At 46.6% G+C, this 19,182-nt stretch overlaps 1 protein-coding gene and 1 long non-coding RNA gene across 2 annotated transcripts in view; one reads left to right on the top strand and one right to left on the bottom strand.

The window, feature by feature from the left end:
• The first annotated feature begins 1,478 nt into the window (after positions 1-1,478).
• Positions 1,479-19,182, top strand: part of TNR (tenascin R) — an 83,823-nt gene continuing 66,119 nt past the window's right edge. Inside the window, exons 1-5 of the mRNA XM_047076964.1 lie at positions 1,479-1,977; positions 4,456-4,932; positions 10,987-11,250; positions 14,807-14,922; positions 17,304-17,454. Coding sequence (XP_046932920.1) covers positions 1,479-1,977; positions 4,456-4,932; positions 10,987-11,250; positions 14,807-14,922; positions 17,304-17,454 — 1,507 coding nt within the window. The remainder of the gene's footprint in view (positions 1,978-4,455; positions 4,933-10,986; positions 11,251-14,806; positions 14,923-17,303; positions 17,455-19,182) is intronic.
• LOC124510196 (uncharacterized) lies at positions 2,532-3,688 on the bottom strand. The gene is made up of 2 exons (XR_006961644.1): positions 3,482-3,688; positions 2,532-3,385 (listed from the first exon to the last, which is right to left on the bottom strand). It is a non-coding gene; the product is annotated as an uncharacterized LOC124510196 (long non-coding RNA).

The raw sequence follows: 19,182 nt of genomic DNA on the forward strand, positions 1-19,182 counted from the left end.
CCCTAGGTGCACGTCAAACGCTGCAGAGAAGACGTGGTCTGACCGGAATGGATTTAGCAGTCCAGGTGGGGAGAAACAGGCAAAGGAAACCCAGGTCTAGTGTGAGAAATGCTGTCAGAGGGGCTCCGCGAGGAGAGCGGGGGTTCACTTCGCCTCACTGGGAGAACAGAGCAAGGGATAGGAGGGAACAGGCGAGAGAAGGCTTCACGGAGGAAGGAACCTTGGACCTGACCCTAGCAAAACTCTCTAATTTCAATATTCCTGGGAAGATCCTAGTGTGAACACAATTTCCAGCAGAGACGACAGAGAATTGAACATGCTTCTCAAGGAATGAGATGGAGCACAGCAGTCAAGATCACAGCTTTTGGAGCCGGTCAGCTCTCCAGGCAGAGCTGCCTCCATTATGAGATGGGGACAGTCACCGGGCCCCTTCGTGGGGCTGCCTGCGGGCCAGGAAGATCCCGTGCAGGATGCACAGTGCAGTCTGGACACCGCGCACAGTCAGATGGCATCAGCCATCCTTTGTGCCTTCTTCTCAGAGTCAGAGCCACCCTTACCCCGTCCCTCCGTCTTTAATCTTCTTAGAAGCTCTAACACTACCTTTAGAACCAAACTTTGTAAGCCTCTTTCCTCTTTTACATAGGGAATAAAAAAGAAATATAATTTCCGTAAAACTGATTTGCATTATAGTAAATTTATTGTTCTCTGTGGTTCTTGGTGACTAGGTAATCAGCAGAGGAGCTAATGCATTATTTTAGCAATTTAAACAGGACCTCGGAAGAAAGGCACCCTGTGGTCACAAAGCACCGGGACTAAACTAATGAGAAGATTAAAAGAAAGTTCGGCTCACACAGTCCCCGATAATCACAAATGTACCCTAGGATTATTAACAACCACAATTACCTGGAACTATATTATCTGCCTGGTTGGTTATTCGAAAGTCAACTTGTATTGAATACATGAGCTTAGAGGAGTTAATAAGTTATTTTGAAGTGGCTGGCGGGGACCCTTGCTAATAAACACGTGGGAAAATATGAGGATGCGCCTGAGGCTCCACGGTGCCCTTTGTCCTACTTCTCACCCAGACGTGAAAGAGGCTCTGAGCAATCCTTGGAGAAACAGTCTGTCCGGCTGTCCTCACAGGTCCTCTTTGCTGGGACCACTTGCCCACCACAGGGGCCAGCCCCATACATTCTAGATAAGTCTTTTGGGAAATCAAGATGTCCTTCAGCAGAAGATCCCTCCCCCTCAGCGACAAAGCTCTGGGCTTTTTTTGACCCTGGTAGCCATTGTCCCTTCCCAGCCTCCCCATGGAAAATCTTAACTGCCTATTCTTTAGCTTTGTAGGATTGTGCCCAGCCGTGGCGCTTGGCACAGCTCTCAGGGGTCATCTTGTTCCGTGGTTTCTCTTGCAGATTCCCGCAGCTCGGTGCTGGGAGCTGCAGGCTGGTCTCGAACCCAGAGCTCTGGCCGAGAGGATGGGGGTAGACGGGGAAACGGTGGTCCTGAAGAACATGCTCATCGGGGTCAACCTGATCCTTCTGGGCTCGCTGCTCAAGCCTTCCGAGTGTCAGCTGGAGGTCACCACCGAGAGGGTCCAGAGACAGGCGGTGGAGGAGGAAGGAGGTGTTGCCAGTTACAACGCCTCCGGCAAAGAGCGGCCGGTGGTCTTCAACCACGTGTACAACATTAACGTGCCCCTGGACAGCCTCTGCTCCTCGGGGCTGGAGGCCTCGGCCGAGCAGGAGGTGAGTGCCGAAGACGAGGCATTGACAGAGTACACGGGCCAGACCTCAGACCACGAGAGCCAGGTCACCTTCACCCACAGGATCAACCTCCCCAAAAAGGCCTGCCCGTGCGCCGGCTCCGCCCGGGTGCTGCAGGAGCTGCTGAGCCGGATCGAGATGCTGGAAAGGGAGGTGTCGGTGCTGCGGGACCAGTGCAACAGCAACTGCTGCCCGGAAAGCGCGGCCACAGGTAGGATCTGGGGGCGCACGGGTGTCCGGAGGGGAGCAGAGGCACAGGGGGGACGGCGCACCCACGGAGGGAAAACTGCCCTCGTCTGCAGCTCTCTGTTCATATGTCCCGGTGATCTAAATGCGGTCCCTCCCCGGGGGATTCGGGGCAGGGACTCTCTCCACTGCTCAGCCGGTTTGAAATACATTAACCTGATTTTGGAGGGACGTGTCAGGTAATGGTACATCGGTTCAGCGCAGCAACTTCTGTGGCGAGCGGGGAATCTGATGTCTGTCTTCATTCATCTTTGGTTTTCTCAGGCTGTTGAACTGATACCTATCCATGTTAACCTCGGGACTAGAGAATGCAGGTCCTCTGTTCTCTCTGTCGCAGCGTCTCTCCCATCTGAGTCAATGATAGTCATTTAGGTCTCGGAAGACCTGTCCCCGTCTTCTCCGGCAAGATGGAGGTTTTGCCCCCCCCCCCCCCGCAGACACACACGCAGGTGCACTTGCACACACACACACACACCTGCTCACACACAATCACAGAGCTCACTCCACGCCCCCAAAGGCTGAGTGTCCAAGAGATTTATTTACGTCTCGCCTCACCCACTCCCGACTAGAGACACTTACGAATTTCTGACTTGACCTCTCTGGGAGAAGTCATTACATCTTCAGAGCCAGACTCCCTGAGTTCAAACCCTGGCTCTGCTACTTACTAGCTGGTGTTTAAGCAAGTTATGGAACTAACCCGTGCCTTCCTTCCCCACCTAACAATGCTGATTACGCTAGAATGGCAGGGGTTATTTAGTATAAGATTTGGGCTCTCCAGGTGAAAGCCTGCCTGCCGGTGAGCACCACGGAAGCAACAGTTATCAGCTGACCCTGAATATACAGAAATTGTGTCAGTTTCCTTCGTGCTCGGTCCTCTCATCCAGCAGGTATCGTAGACCCAGGCCATTCATTCTTTGATGAGAAGAGGGATTCGTCTTTACTGACTTGGGTTCCAGTTTTCACCTCTACAGGGTCTGATATGTCAAGGCCTTCACAGAGAAGAAGCAAGAGGCAGCAGGGATGACCTGTAACGGGGCTGGATGGCCCACGTGTCCAGAGGGTAGCAGACACCTACCAAGATTAGGGGAGGCTTTCGAGTAGTGAAATATTCCACAGGTTTCCATACCTCTTTCGCCTCCCCAAAACTGAAACTGTAAATAAACAATTGTGAAGACGAGAAGAGAAAGTCCAGTTAGTTGTTCAGCCTCCCATTCTTCCTGTTCTTCAGTGAGAACTTTCAGGCTACTTTGCCTTTTCAGCGGAGCTGAGGAATATGGGGAAGTCATAGGTGTTCATGGACATGAACTCTGGGCGGCGTCTGAGTGGGCATTCTACCAGCCTCCCCTCAGGCTCCCCGGCAGACGTGGAAAAATCTACAAGCAAGAATTGTGTGAAACAATGTCAGTGTGGTGTCCCTTCAGACCATGGGGCTACGTAAAGTGGCAGAATTAAAAAAGGATATAACTTACTTGTCCCCAGAGCCAAGTGCAGAGAAGCATGCCAAGCAGGTACTGGGCTTGTGTTTGCTTAATTAGTTTATTTGATTCATGCCAGACAGATAAATCAACCACTGTAGTTAGAGTGTGGTAAAGGCTAGGACAGAGACATGCATAAAATCCAAAAAGATCACAGCGAGCGGTAACTAAATGAGACTGGAGTTATGGGAAGCCTTAGAAGTTACCCTGGTGCTGAGTTGTGATAAATGAACAGAGGTAGTTAGATGGGGGGGGGGGGGGGGGGAGAGGGAGCAAGATGGGTCTGTAGCACATATGACCCTGTGTCTCAGACTCAGCACTCAGCCTATGTCCCTTGGGTCTCCATCAGTCCCCACAGCCAGCCCCTGGGCGTCTTTGTCACGGACTATCCTTGGTCTGAGGGAACCTCCTTGGCCTGCCCGAGAAGACGAGGGAAGAGCGTGAGCGTTTACACCACCCCAGGACAGCCCTTAAGCCATGATGAGGTTGACCTGCATCCGACCTGTGGCCGGAGCATCCTGAAGGATTAAACCCAGGTTATCCTCCCTACGACTCTGCCCGTTCACACAGGCTTGGGCTGTGGCTTGGCTCCTCCCTCCCTCATCTTCCTCTCTCCCTGACCAGTTTCTCCTGGGAGCACTTTCTCGTAAGTCACCTTGACCTGAGTCCTCATCCGAGGACTACTTCTAGGAAACCCAAGCTAAGACACACTGAAGGTGAGCTCCTGGGGGATGAGGGGCCAGATCTCATTCATCCTTGCCCCCGGCATGGTGCGAGGCGTGGGCAACCCAGACTGGGGGAAAATATTTATGCAACTGGTTATGTACCAAACTGGGTGAAGTTTCACTGTCAGCAACACTAATCTGACCAGAGAGCGAGAGGAGGTCTCTGCCTGCCACCCCCCCCAACATGCACCACTTACCCGAGGTGCCGCTGCTGCCCTTTGACCTTCTCCTTGGCCGTTGCAGGACAACTGGACTATATCCCTCACTGCAGCGGCCATGGCAACTTCAGCCTCCAGTCCTGCGGCTGCATCTGCAATGAAGGCTGGTTCGGCAAGAACTGCTCTGAACCGTACTGCCCCCTGGACTGCTCCAGCCGGGGAGTGTGTGTGGACGGCCAGTGCATCTGTGACAGCGAGTACAGCGGGGGCGACTGCTCAGAGCTCCGGTGCCCAACGGACTGCAGCTCCCGGGGGCTCTGCGTGGACGGGGAGTGTGTCTGCGAAGAGCCTTACACGGGCAAGGACTGCAGCGAGCTGAGGTGCCCCGGGGACTGTTCGGGGAAGGGGATATGCACCAATGGCACCTGTTTCTGCCAGGAGGGCTACGTGGGTGAGGACTGCAGCCAACAGCGGTGTCTGAACGCCTGCAGCGGGCGAGGACACTGCCAGGAGGGGCTCTGCTTCTGTGAAGAGGGCTACCAGGGCCCTGACTGCTCGGCAGGTAGGAAGGGAGGTAGGAAGTGGAGCTGCATGGGGCGTTGGGCAAACTCACTGGAAGCGGGGAAGCGGAAGCGGGGAAGAGAGATGGGAGGGACGGTGTATTTCATGCAAAATAATTCCCCGTTGGGCTGTGCTCATTTGCTTTACAAAGAAAGCTGGTTTCTTGAGTCAGTCACAGTTGACGAGGCAGATTTAAGGGGGGAAAGGGCAGGCACCAAGAAAGTCAAGTTTGGCTGAAAGTTGGATCTTACCCCTGCGACTGGACCGACAATGGTAATAATGGCGGCAGCATTGCACTGTCCTTGAGGCAGAAGAAAGCAGAGGGCCACACCATGGGACCGGCCACTCTCTAACTCAGGGGGTTTCCACGAGCTCCACCTGCCCCAAAATATCCCCTCACCTGTTGCCATATTCCAGGAACACGTCCTTCCCAATGCTACTGCACAGACTCACTAGGCACTCTGGTTATGTCAGAACTTACGTATTGCCAGCGGTTATTCATTTATGAAATGATCTAGTGTCCACGTGGAAAAAAAAAGTCTTTACAGGCAAGGAATGAAATGTAAACAGGAATAAAGTCCTAACAGCATCAAGCAACAACTCACATTCTACCAATTAGTACAGAATATTAAAAGGCTGTGACTTGCTTTGTGCCAGATGACATTGAGCGAATTGGAACCAGCCCCATCTGTAGTCTTACCTCGTGGAAGCTGATACAAAGGTGCTGTCCTGAAATGAACATCTAAATCCAGCAGTGGGAAAAATATTAATATCTCATGGGAGATAGTTCTTTTCAGCTGAAAGCAGATTATTTTCATCATCTCACTTTTATTGCTCATCCTCTTCTAACTAAATCAGTGACTCTTGCTGACACATTTTGTTTTTGTAGCAGGTGAAGTGACTGATCTCGATCCTTTCCATTTATGATCAAATCCATAACAGTGGTTCCGATTGACCACTGGGAAGATTTAAAAATGAAAATCGTAACAAATGTTTTTAAGCCTTCTGATGGACTGTCCCCTGGAAGGTCAACTTCAGTAGCTTTTTGTTCTTCAACATCGCCAGGGACCCCCACCCAGATAAACAGACTAGTCGGACAAGGTTCCCTGAGTTGTGACTTCAACTTAAATTCTCTCAAAAGATCAATGGCAGTAATGAAAAAACGAAAAACAAAAAAACGAAAAAAGCAAGGCAATAACACACTGCTAAGGAAAGGAATCTTTCACATTCCTTCATTTTTTTCCATATTCAATTATCTCATTGAGCCTCCCAATTTTGTTTACTGAAGTATCTTTCTAAAAACACAAATAGCTGTTATACCAATTGTTCCAAAGGAAGATTCAAGCAGAAGTTAATCCTCATCACTAAGTTAAGTCTTTGTTTAAATCCCACGTCGGTAGGTAGTCGCTGGGAAGGGGAGGGTGAAACATGGCCCTAGGTTCCATCCACAGGACGAGGCTCCATGAAGCCCCATCAGAGGATGCTAAGGGTTGGCTTGAGCCATTGCCATGGATGGCTATTCTGTGGCCCACATGCTTCTCAACAGAGTAGATCTTTGCTGGGCTCTACATACCTGCCATGTTCTTGACCCTGCTTGTCTACAGAAATGGGTCAATTTGCAAACAAAATCTTAACCTGACCCTGGATCCAGACTGAACGGTAGATAAACCCACCTGGCCACTCATGGAAGACACAGCAGCTCCTGGCATAACCGCAGCTCGGTTGACTCCAAACCATGAACACATGTTACCTCCAATACGTTACCTCTGTGCTGTTTGAAGAAGACTTCCGGAGGCCCGGATGAATTACTTCACAGGTTCCCCAAGCATGTGAGGAAGGACAGTTGCATAACCTCCACCTGTTTCTATAGCAACCCTGGAGCCACCACTCGTTGCAGGAGGTGCTGCTCTCAATGCCTGCCTTTCAAACCAAACACTACAGGTCTCTTCCAGAGAAGTATCTAGGTCATTATCTAAAGTGCTACTTTGCTTGCTCTTTGTGAAAAGGCTGTGGGAGAGGGGGCTGTTTACCCACTGTTTGCCATTTCTGGCCAGATGCACACACCACAGCGTCACTGCTTCCCTTGCCAGCAGGAGCGAGGACAGGAGAGAGAACAAGGAAGGTGAGCTCGTGGAGAGCCACAAAATATACCTCTGCACGTGTCATTCTTTTCTCTTTGGCAAGGCCATGGCAAATAGCTGCCCACTGTGTGGGCTTCATTCTGAGCCCCCCCTAGACCACTAGAGCTTGGATACAATTGAATAGTGTCAACAAGGCCACTATATTTGACTCTGAGCCTTGATCTTTGCTCATAGCATGCCATGGGACAAAATCTCAACCTTTCTGCCTCTGTTCTCTGGCCGTGTAAAGATAATAGAACAAAAAATGCATGAATATGAGCACTCAAAACAGGCCGTAGAAAGAAGCTACACTGGGCTTCTCATGTTACAAATTTAAAAAGCAGCAGTCCAGAGAGACAGAAAGATTTTTCCAGAGCCAGACCGCTAATTAATGGCGGAGAAAGAATGAGAACCCTGGTCTCCTACCAACTTCTAGCACTCTTTAATCCTCTCCAGGCTGCTGACTAGAGCGGAATTGAAAAATAAAAATTTTAAGAGCCACATACATAAAGAAATAATCTTTTGATAGGAAAGCTGAGCCCTGTCAAATGAGTTTTTAAGGTGTTAGAGGTGGGGTAGAGAAGCACGTTAAACTATTTGTCCACGTCTGCCCCCAGTGAAGGAGGTTAACACAGGATCTGTCCAGTGAGCTGGCCAAAACTCCCCATGAGTCAGCAGGATTAAAGAACCACCAGAGCAGGGACTTGAAACAATCCAGATTGCTGTTCCCTGGACTTCAGTCAGACCTGCGGAGATCCATCAACGTCAGCCTCTGCCTCTGCCTGCACTGCAGCCAGCCAACCTTTGGTACCTGAAATTACTCGCTCCTTGGAGCAAGACACTTCGTGGAACTAATTCCAAATGCTCTCACCACATATGTGCACAACTGAGGCAAGATCTAAAAAGTCAACGGCATGGAATCTTTGCGGATAAGCAACTCTGATTCTTCAAGCCACAGTTTATTCCTTTTTAATTGTCTGCTCTTCCCCCAAGTTCGAAGTCAGAATCTCAAAGAAAGTAAGACCACGAACATTTTGCTTCCATCCCAGACTCATTGAATCAAGGCATATGGCTGTTCTACAGTGTTTTTTAATAGCTCAATACCATTTCATTTTATGAGAATTACTGACATCCCAGTACACGGCTGCCGCTGAGGCATAGAATGAACGGTGGTGGTCTTGGCTTCTTCCATTGAGCCACGGCCCCCAAGAGTACCTTCCACCACAAACAACACCATTGCTGCTTTCTCATCACAAGTGAAGGCAATGCTTACCACCAGGCTCAGGTCTCAAGATAAAAAACTTGCCAAGTTAAGCTGTCAAGATCAAAAATCCTTCTATACTCCCTTTTTACCTTAAAATCCCAAAATTCTCTGCTTGGATCATTATTCGCTTTATTTTCTGGGAGAATGAACCAAAAAGGAATACACTGACTCATCCCAAGCACTCTAGGAGTTATTGATGACCTGAAATTTGGAATGGCCATTTCTGTGACTATGACAGGAGAAGTCCCACTTAGGCAACTTGGAATCAGTTGTGTTGGATCGCAAGAGGCAAGCAGTAGAGAATCCTTTTTACAATAAGTTTCTTACCTCTAGGATAAGCACCAATCCAGAATTCATGTCCTAAAGAATAGTCTGAACTCTCCTTTACTGCAATTTACTTTAGATGGCTGTGTATAAATGAAAAAAGGCATCTGGCACAATCCGTAACCTGTCCTACAAATTGTAGGGGAAAGAACGCTAGGTACAGAAGATATGGGTTTGAGAACCAATTCTGACCCAACTCTTTGAATTTTTAGCAAGTCCCTTAACCTGGGTCTCAGTTTCTCCACTTATAAAGTTGGGATCGTTATATCTACCCAATCTACCTCATAAGGCTGCCATTAAAGGACTTCTTAACATTTCATTTAGATGGTGTGTCTGAACATGTTTTATAGACCGGGAAATGCTGGGCAAATGTAGAGTGATAATTGTTTACTGACTAAGAGGTTCTAGAACCATTATGCCTCATTCAAATCCTAGCTTCTGTGTTTGCTGATTGTGGGAGCCAGTTTCCTCATCTATAAAATAGGAGTGATAATAATACCTATCTCATAGTGTTGGTAAGAGAATGAAATGGGATAATCCAAGAATGGTTGGCATTGTGCCTGGGATACAATAAATGCTCAGTATAATCATGCAAAGCACTGACACATTCTATATATAAACCCATCTTGCCTTGGTCCAGGGGCTGGCGTGCATCACACAGGCTATCCCAAAGATCTCAGCACCCTTCAAAGCTTTAATAATGTCAGCATTAGAAATGATATGAGCTTATAAATGATCGTTTGAAGTTTAATTATTGAAATCTCATTTACATGTATTTGGTCTTATAAATGAAAAAAAAACCCCGAATGTTTATGATTTTTTTGTTTCAGTCAGCATTCGCCATCTTCAATCAGAGAGAGCTCTGCTTTCTAGATGGTTTTATACAATGAATAGTTTATGGAAAAAAACAGTCAAAGCAAATGCCAAACACCACAAATATATGTTCCTAATTTCCATCCCATGAGTCTGAGTTAAAGGGCTAGTTATCTCTGCCTCTGCCGAGGAGCTGGGGGCACCTGTGTGAGCACAAGAGTGCTCCCCACTCACATGATCCTGTGAATGGCAGCTGGCTCAGCCCTGTGCTTTTGTGGAGGTGAAAGAGTGAGAACATTCAGAGGAGAGGCTCAAAGCCAACGGCAACTCATAAGCTAACTACAGTCTTCACTACATGTAAATTTATGAGTTAATTACAATGATTTAAATATATTTCCAATTTTTTTTTAATTTAATCTCTGGGCAGGTCCCATGACAGGCACACCCCCCCAATTGGGCTCAAAGGTTCAATTATTTAATACTCACACTAGTGGTGCGTCTTCACTTCCTAAGGGAACCATACATGAAAGACTATTTCAGTGAGGTTTATTCTTGGGTGATACTTTGAGTAACATTTGAGAAGTGGAACAAGAGAGAAAAAGCAAAGCCCTCAAGAATGCCTCTTTATCATCATCCCCAAGATCAAGGCTAATAAAAATTAGTTTAACACAAGTTACATTTCTTTCAAATCTTAAACACTGTCTTTTTAAAAGGGAAAATAATACGATAAACCATTTGAAGGCCTTCATGGGTCCATGGCACCCAGAACTTACTGTTTTGGCTTCTTATACTTTGTAAGATAACCAGGCATAAGCCTTTATTCCCACTTGCCAAATCAAATATTGGTTCCCAGGGTAATCTGGTGACATACACTTATTACACTACCAGAAACGTTGGCCAGCTGTGTGCTATTAAATATGTAACAACTAACTCTCTAAGGGAAAAAATTAAAAACCTGGCTTTGTAGCATTTGCCAGTGTCCATGGTGGAAATACTCCTTCCACGGCCAATTTCAAAACACCAACATGACATACATCACTAAACATGGGGTCGGGAACAGTTTTGCAGTAGAATGCAATTATACAGTATCTCCACCAGAGAGGGACAACACATGTAAACCACCTCAAGGACGTAGATAAGAGTAAAACTTAGTGGAATAACTTGAAAGGGACGAGTTTTGAGTATTTACTACCTTGTGTTTAATACAGTTTACTTAATTGTAAATTTATAAAGTTTAATCTTTAACGATGGCTCTGTGTAACAGCTGTCTTGAAAAACTCTTGAAAATCTGACATTCAACTTTCGCAAGCCAGCGAGAGCAGGCTCCAGCATACCACTCACTCAGGGCCCCGTGGAGATAGAAATACTGAGCACAGAAAAGACAACAAAAGGGAGTTACAAATCACTCAAGGCCAGCGAGGGGAGTAGAACATACAGACAGGCATGTGGGGTGAGATGTGAGGAAGAGAGTTGAGTCCAGGATGGGGAAGGCAGTCCTCTGAGCTCATGCTATCTGTGTATTGCCTCCCGGTAGTTGCCCCTCCAGAGGACTTGCGAGTGGCTGGTATCAGCGACAGGTCCATTGAGCTGGAATGGGACGGGCCGATGGCAGTGACGGAATATGTGATCTCTTACCAGCCGACGGCCCTGGGGGGCCTCCAGCTCCAGCAGCGGGTACCTGGAGATTGGAGTGGTGTCACCATCACGGAGCTGGAGCCAGGTCTCACCTACAACATCAGCGTCTACGCTGTCATTAGCAACATCCTCAGCCTTCCCATCACTGCCAAGGTGGCCACCCGTACGTAACATTTCCCCATCCTACTTCATTTTTCTTTTCTCCTACATGAGATCATGGGCATTCATGATAGCAGTGTCTTTTCTAAATTCTTCGGGGATGCCTGCAATAATCATTGCTCTTGAGGAAAAGGGCTTCCAACAACGTGATCCACTTAGTAAAGGGTAAATCATTAAAAAGGCACTTCCGATTAAGAGAATTTCCAAATGCAGGCAGCTCCCATCAATTATAGAACCAAAAGGACAAAAACCAATTATTGAGTTCTGACTTGTTATAAGCTTGAGTCTGATTAGAAGTCAAAGAAAGTACGAGACTTATGCAGACTTTGAATCTAGTTAGGGATTCAAAACGAGAAGATATGAAATAGGACGTATAATAAGCAAGTGCTAAATGGTATGTTACAGATGGTAAGTGTATAGCAGAGTGGGGAAAAAAAATCTTATTTAAAACCACACTGACAACACCCACTTCTCCTCAGAGAGAAGTGGCATAATTTCTTCATGGTCTTTTGTTTAGCAAAATAGAGTCCGTCTTGATTATAAAAGGTAAAGCTCCAGAGCATAGTTTAGAAAGATTCAGTGGAGAGAAAGAGAGGTGGAGACAGAGGCAGAGGCCAGCTAAACTGCTCGCCATAAGCAAGAGCTTTTCTTTTTTCTCCAGAACAGGGAGAAATTCCTATAGGTGCATATCTGTGTTTTACACGTATTTTATTTAAACACAGGAAATTTTTAAAAGCTTGCATACCAAGTATTAACATTGGCTACATCAAAGAGGAGAAGAAGGAGGAGGAGGAGGAGAAGAAGGAGAAGAAACAAAGGCACTGTTATTTTTTTTTTCTTTAGACACCTCTGATTTCTTAAATCATCTTTTCCAATACTGCTTCTTCAGCTCTCAGACACCAGCTGGGTGACTTCCAATTCCATTCAATTCTGACGTCATCTACCTGGAGTTAGCGTCAGATCCCACAGGTTAGGGCCTGTATCTCACAGAACTGCCCGGTCAGGTGCCAGTCACTGGTCCAAAGTTGTTCCCGGCACTTCTGATTGGCCCACAACAGTTTCCCGCAACCCTTCCTTGGGTTGGACAACTCCTTAGAAATTCACAGAACTTGGGAAAGTGCTTGACTTACCAGCACTGCTTTATTATAAAGGATACAACTCAGGAACAAGCAAATGAAGAGATGCATAGGGCAAGGGGTCGGGGGGGGGGTGGGGGGGGGCTTCCATGTGGCTTCCTGGCCACCTCGCCCTCCCAGCACTTCAGCGTGTTCGCCGACCTGGAAACTCTCCCAACCCTGATATTTAGAGATTTTTGTGGAGGTTTCATCATGTAGGCACGATTGAATCGCTCACCGGCCATTGGTAATTAACTCAGTCTCCAGTGCATCTCCCCCTGTTCCCTGGAGGTTGGAAGATGGGTTGAAGGTTCTGATCTCTTAAATCGTGACATGGCTTTTCTGGAAACCAGCTATCTAGCTATCTCACAATCATACAAAAGATATTCTTATCGCTCTGGAGATTCCAAAAGTTTTAGGAGCTGTGTGCCAAGAATGAGGGACAAAGACCAAATGCTTTTTACTACGTTGCACAGAGATTTTATTTATTTATTTTTATTTTTTTTTAAATCTTTTTTTTTTTTAATTTTTTTTTCAACGTTTATTTATTTTTGGGACAGAGAGAGACAGAGCATGTACGGGGGAGGGGCAGAGAGAGAGGGAGACACAGAATCGGAAACAGGCTCCAGGCTCCGAGCCATCAGCCCAGAGCCTGACGCGGGGCTGGAACTCACGGACCGCGAGATCGTGACCTGGCTGAAGTCGGACGCCTAACCGACTGCGCCACCCAGGCGCCCCTGCACAGAGATTTTAGAGGTAGCAAGAAACTGGAACAAGATAGTAACCATGAAACAGAAGCCCCTGGGTCAGTAAATGGGACCTATCACCAAATAAGGGATAAGAGATCTCAGTCCATTTTATATAGGTCCCAAAGGACAAGATGGTATTTGGATAATAAATGCCATGGAAGTTCAGAGAAAGGAGAGGTCAAAGAAAAAAGAGAAGGTCTTGAAGGTTTCACGGACTTGAATCACACTCTGAAGGACAGGGACAGGCAGAGAGGAAAGAATGCAAGAAATCGTCCCATCCCCTTGCTTTGCAGGTGACAGAGATCTTGTTAGAATACTGGATTCCCCCTATGAATGCCGACTCTGTAAATATGCCTATAATTATCTCTGTTTATATTTGACCTTTTTTTTTTTTTTAAATTCCTCTGGTGCCTGAGAACCAGTTTTAAATATCTGCAATGATTGTGCAGAGAGGCAGGTCACCATCTGCCGCTTTTCCCACCTTGCTCCGGGATGAGTCACCACAGCAAGTGGCTGGCCCGACTCCCAGGCGTCTCCTCTCCGGTCCACGTGCACACACCGTGATGAGGTTTCCATCCCCCACGGCGTTTATTATGTCAATTCAGGGCATCCCCTCAGGCAAGCTCCCAGGTGACAAGGACAAAATCATGTAAACTCACCTGACGTGCCTTCGAGTGGGTTCAGAATCAGACCTGCCTTTCAACCCAGAAGCACCGAGGAAGCTTCCAAACAAGAGGGATGAGAATCTGTCAGTTTTCCAATGGAATATCCCACAAGAGGCAAAGCTAAAATGGGAGCAGGCTCCCTGGAGAACTGAGAAAAGTCATGCTGCCGTATTTCAGGGCTGGTAATTGGAACTCCATTAGGACAGGCATAGCTCCACCTCACGGAACCTATGCATGCCCGTGCGTGTGTGTATGTGCGTGTGCGTGTGTGCGGATGGGGGTCAGATAGGGGGCGATTAAAAAAGGAAATTAAAAACAAGATAAGTGAGGCAAAGGTGACTGAGGGAGCTAAGGGACAAATAATGAAGGAGAACCAGAGAAAAGAGGGAGACAGTGGAATGAGAGCCAAATTCCCAGTGTCCGCCATTGTCCTATGTGTGTGCCTCTGCTTTCCTTGTGTATGTGAAATGGAACTCTTAGACCATCCGAGACTTAGTGATGTGGGCTAAGCAGAATACTCAGACTGCCCGTCAGATGACCAAGAAAAGCGTTCTAGTCTTTATTCTGAAGTTGGCCTTCTCCACATCTTTAGCCAACCGTCTCTGTACCTCTCTTCCCGGGTGTGAAATGGGGACATTTTATTGCCTCTCAGGAATCCTTAGAGCCTCCAAAGGTAGTGTTCAAATTCTCTGAGAAAGGCATCATATTAAATACCAAGGTTTGCTACATTAGTAAGGAAAGGAAAGGGTGTCTTTGGTCGCCTATTATGCAATAGAAAGCATTTAAAAAGTAGTTATTAGATGATGTTTGTTAAGCTCACTCAAGTATTCATTCACCAATACAGAGCGGCACCAGGGCCACGACAGAGCAGGCCAGTCCTGCACGTGGGACCCACGGTGTTTGTCGTAAGATTGAGATTGCCCAGCAGACCCGTGGTGTGGAGGGATCGTACCCAGGCAAAGCCCCAGGTGATGCTCTCTGTCCCTGCCAGGGACAGCCATGACATGGTCACCCACATTGCTGTGTTCCAGATCTCTCTACCCCTCAAGGGCTACACTTCAAGACGATCACGGAGACCACTGTAGAGGTGCAATGGGAGCCCTTCTCATTCTCCTTCGATGGATGGGAGATCAGCTTCATTCCAAAGGTAACGCCCATCTGCCACACTGCTAACCAGCCTTATGTGGAGTATTCGTACCCTCAACTTGGAATCCGGGGCTTCAAGGAGGACACTGCCCAATACCTCTTTCCATGCCACTAAGGATACAAAGGGACCTTTGTGGTGTCTGGGCTCACAAAAGCATGGTGGGGACTGACTAGCAAGAGTGGCCCTGAGCCTACCAGCCTGGCCTTGGAAGACAGGATGTGGGAAGCAGCCACCAGGCCCCAGCTCTCTGCTCAGCTCTAGGGTTTGGCAAGCTATGATTTTAGCGAGTCTGAAAACCAAAGCTTCAAAACTGTGGGGCTTCTCTTTAGGACACAGGGAAAGCCAGCCAGACTGAACCCGTCACATAGCTTCATTCCATGCAGAAGATGCACCAAAAGTCAGCTTGTGTGGCCTCAGTCTCTGAAGGTCAGAGGCGTAACCCCGAAACACCTTTTGTAACATATTAACTGAGAAGATTTTTCCCTTAACCAAATTATGCTATTAGTTTTTGAGTTAAAAAGGTATCCTGATTCCTTCCTATTCTTTGAAGTAAGTATTTTATTCTGTTCATCTAGAACAAACTTTTCCAAATTGCCAGAGGTGCCTGCTAGTTCCGATTTTCCAGAATTTGTTGACCCGACTGATACCCTCCCTAACTGTAGCACTCGTGGGAGCATAGTGTTCACTCAGGTGCCTTATCCCTATCTTCATCTTTCAATATCAAATAGCATTTTTTCAGTCATTCATCAGACTCAATGACAGATGACACATATTTGGCTAACAAGACAGAGATCTCACCATCATTTTACTTCAAAATTCTTCGAGGAATGGACTGCTGGAGCTACAAAAGGCCTCAAGTTCACAGAGTCACAAAGTCTGAGCCTTCATCCAGACCTGAGCTGTCAGCACAGAGCCAGACACAGGGCTTGAACCCACGAACCGGGAGATTATGACCTGAGCTAGAGTCCGATGCTTAACTGACTGAGCCACCCAGGCGCCCCTACATCTAGTTTGTTTATAGAGATTAAAACTCAGCAAACTTAAAGAACATTAGATAGCTGGTTGGTGGCAGGCTTAAAATAAGAACCCAGGTTTCCACTTCCTATCGCAAGGTTCTGTCCACTAAATCAGGACTTTCCTTCTAGATGGATGTAGTTGTGTCGCAGCAAGCTAAATATATCTGAACAGGCATTCTGTACAAATACCTTCTTATATGTCTTATCTGCATTAACATGGCCACTAAAGTATGTATGGTAGGCAGCTGGGTGTATAACAGGGCAGAGAGAATCCTATCACCCTGATCTGAGGCAGGAAAAAAAAACAAACCTGTGCTAGGTTTGCCTGTTTAATATCTAATACGTAAAATTCTAAATAAGACCTTGGCCAGGGCATGCCAAGATCAAACACATGGCCACAGAGAATAACTGTGTGATCCGCAGGTTGCCACCACTGGCTGAGGGAGGAGGGGTGGGTAAGGGGCGGAGGGGCATGTGTCACATTGATTTATGGGTATGGCTATAAATTACATATAGGGCACTCCAGGGGGACATAAACAAAGTCCAAAGAATAGGGAAGAAAGGAAGTGACACAAAGAGTCTTCTTGTCCCCTCCATTTCCAGGGACACACATAGAAAATGCATAATAACAGACGCCAACAGATAGGTAGATGATCCTGGACCCAACATCATCAGGTTCATCTTTCTCATTTCCTCATCCACCGACTTGTCTCTTTCCTCTCTTCTTTGTGTTACTCTTTGTTCCATGCTCTCTTTTTCTCTTCTTTGTACTTCATAGCTCGTAGTATCACTGACTCCTAACTCATCTGGGTGAAGGGAAAACAAGAGATTGACAGATTTGCATCCAGTGTAACACCATGAGAAACTCCAGATAGAGCAAAATGATAGTTCAGCTCATTCAAAAACTGAAAATGTCTCAGTGTGAAAAATGTTGTGTATACGTGAAGATGTTCACAGACACGCACACAGACACAAGTATACTCTTCTCAAGAGCCAAGGGCATGCTCATAATAATGCCAAAAAATCTGATGGATGTTAGCCGTAACCATCAAACATTGAATCTTTGGCAAGAGTAAATCGACATCACCTTATGACCAATTTGTACTGGCAAACTCAATAGACTAAGGAAAGGCCAAAGAAATGTTCTTGAAAATGGATTCTCCGTTTGCCAAATCTCATAGAGTGATAGGATTCTTACTGAGTCTACTGGGACTTTTTCCTGGCCCCAGATATTCAGCTGTCAGCATCAAGAATAGATGTGGGCCCCAGTTTTAATTCACAATTTACCATCAATATTTCACACTTTTCTCTCCCGGTGATTTTCTCTTCTGCTTTTTCTGCTTCTCCCTTCCTCCCACCCTCCAGAATAATGAAGGAGGGGTGATTGCACAGCTCCCCAGTGATGTAACATCCTTCAATCAGACAGGACTAAAGCCGGGGGAGGAATACATTGTCAATGTGGTGGCTCTGAAAGAGCAAGCCCGGAGCCCCCCTACCTCGGCCAGCGTCTCTACCGGTGAGTGCCTCCAAACCTTCTTCCTATGCCTATCCATTAGGTCACTCTGGAGAAAGGACTGCAAATTGCCCAAGAAGTAGAGAGACAGAGGGTGCCAGGTTTTCTCCCAGAGCTGAAGATGATTTGGGTACCTGGAGATAGAGCTACCCTACCAGATACTTAGCTGAACATCTTCCCTACTGCCAATCCTTGCAAGCACAGAAATCTGGGAGCATATTCTATGGGGGAATTTTCTGTTAAGATTTCCAGTGTATTTCTTCTGATCTTAAAGAGGCCTCGTTTGCCACCCCCTAGTATCTTGAGCTTTGGAACCAGCAAGAGCTCACTCCTATCTATTGTGAGATCTGGAGAAAGTCATCCAACCCTTCCCAAACTTCCCATCACTTTCTAATGATGAACAACAATACCTCCTTCTTTGAGTTGATGTGAGGATTAAATCAGAAAAAGCACACAAAGTGATTAGCACTTTGCTGATGGCAGGTGAGTGTTCAATACCCAGTGCATACACACGTACTCAGAGAACACACTTAGGAGTGAGAGCAGGCGGAAACAAATCATCCGAAACCAGGAAGCGTGGGTTGGGACACTGTTTAAGGTGATGACTTAAGTTGATTATTATTTCATCCCCACAGTTAATCTTATGCAAGATCATTGTCTCTAGATTTGATTCAGTACCTGTGCCATATTTTGCCTTCTTGTTTTCTTAGCTAACAATGGAAGGCCAACTTTTATACTGTAAATTAACAAATATGATGCATATGCATGTGCCCTTCCCAAGAACTTCTCAAAAGTTACAAATAGCATCTGGTATCATTTTTGGTTCTCATTTTATTGATGGGGGAGCTGAGACTCAAAAGTTAAGCATTTTCCCCTTTTAGTTAACAGAAACTGAGATAGGGGAATATTGGTACAGCTTTATTTTTCATAAACCCACACTGACACCTAAGAAAGCCAGTCATGAGTTTAGGACAAAGGCCAAGTTGGCCAGAAAGAGGAACCACAACACCATGTAATGAGACCATGTTTATGGGCTGGTGATTCATACTTTGCTAATTAGATCCAAACTAAATAGCATCAGGTGCTGAGGCTTATGCTCAGTCTAGAAAACATTGGTTTTAAACTATTGTGGCATTAGATTATGTTCCATTAGAGCACTGGGGCTCCATGGCAGTGGCTCAGGGCAAGGACGAAGGGGAGATTTGAGCCTCTGATCACACCCACACCCAGGCCCAACACACCCTCCAACCAAGGCAGCGCCACGTGTTTTGTATTTTGTATCGTCATTTAAGATTTTGTTATTTAAGAGAAAAGAGTATTATTTCCCCAACAAAGGCTTTAAAACTACTGTTCTACTGCAAACATGTTTTAGAAGAAACTACTCCATAGCCACAAAACCTAAAAGTACTCTGTAGAAATTTCTTCAGGCGCCAGTGACTACAGCTTTTCCACAACTCTATCCCAAAGGTGATGCTGGAACCTGACATTTCATGACATGTGCTCTTCCTCTGGGATGGAAAGTTTCAGGTCCCCCAGTCATTCCTGTGAACTGATATGAAGCAAGCATGAGTGGAAAACAAAAGCCTAGACAAAGAAGATGGTTCAGAAGAGGGCAGAGAAGAGCATTACAGCTGTAGAAAGTTCTTCCTCCACACTTGGGGAAGATAGTCTAACCCTGCCTCAGTCTTCTACTCAAACCACATTTTTGCAAAATTTGCCATATTTTTTGGC

Source organism: Lynx rufus, unplaced genomic scaffold, assembly GCF_022079265.1.
Source record: "Lynx rufus isolate CCGP_SWC_20201006 ecotype Redwood Valley unplaced genomic scaffold, mLynRuf1.p SCAF_15, whole genome shotgun sequence".
In the NCBI taxonomy this organism is placed as follows: domain Eukaryota; kingdom Metazoa; phylum Chordata; class Mammalia; order Carnivora; family Felidae; genus Lynx; species Lynx rufus.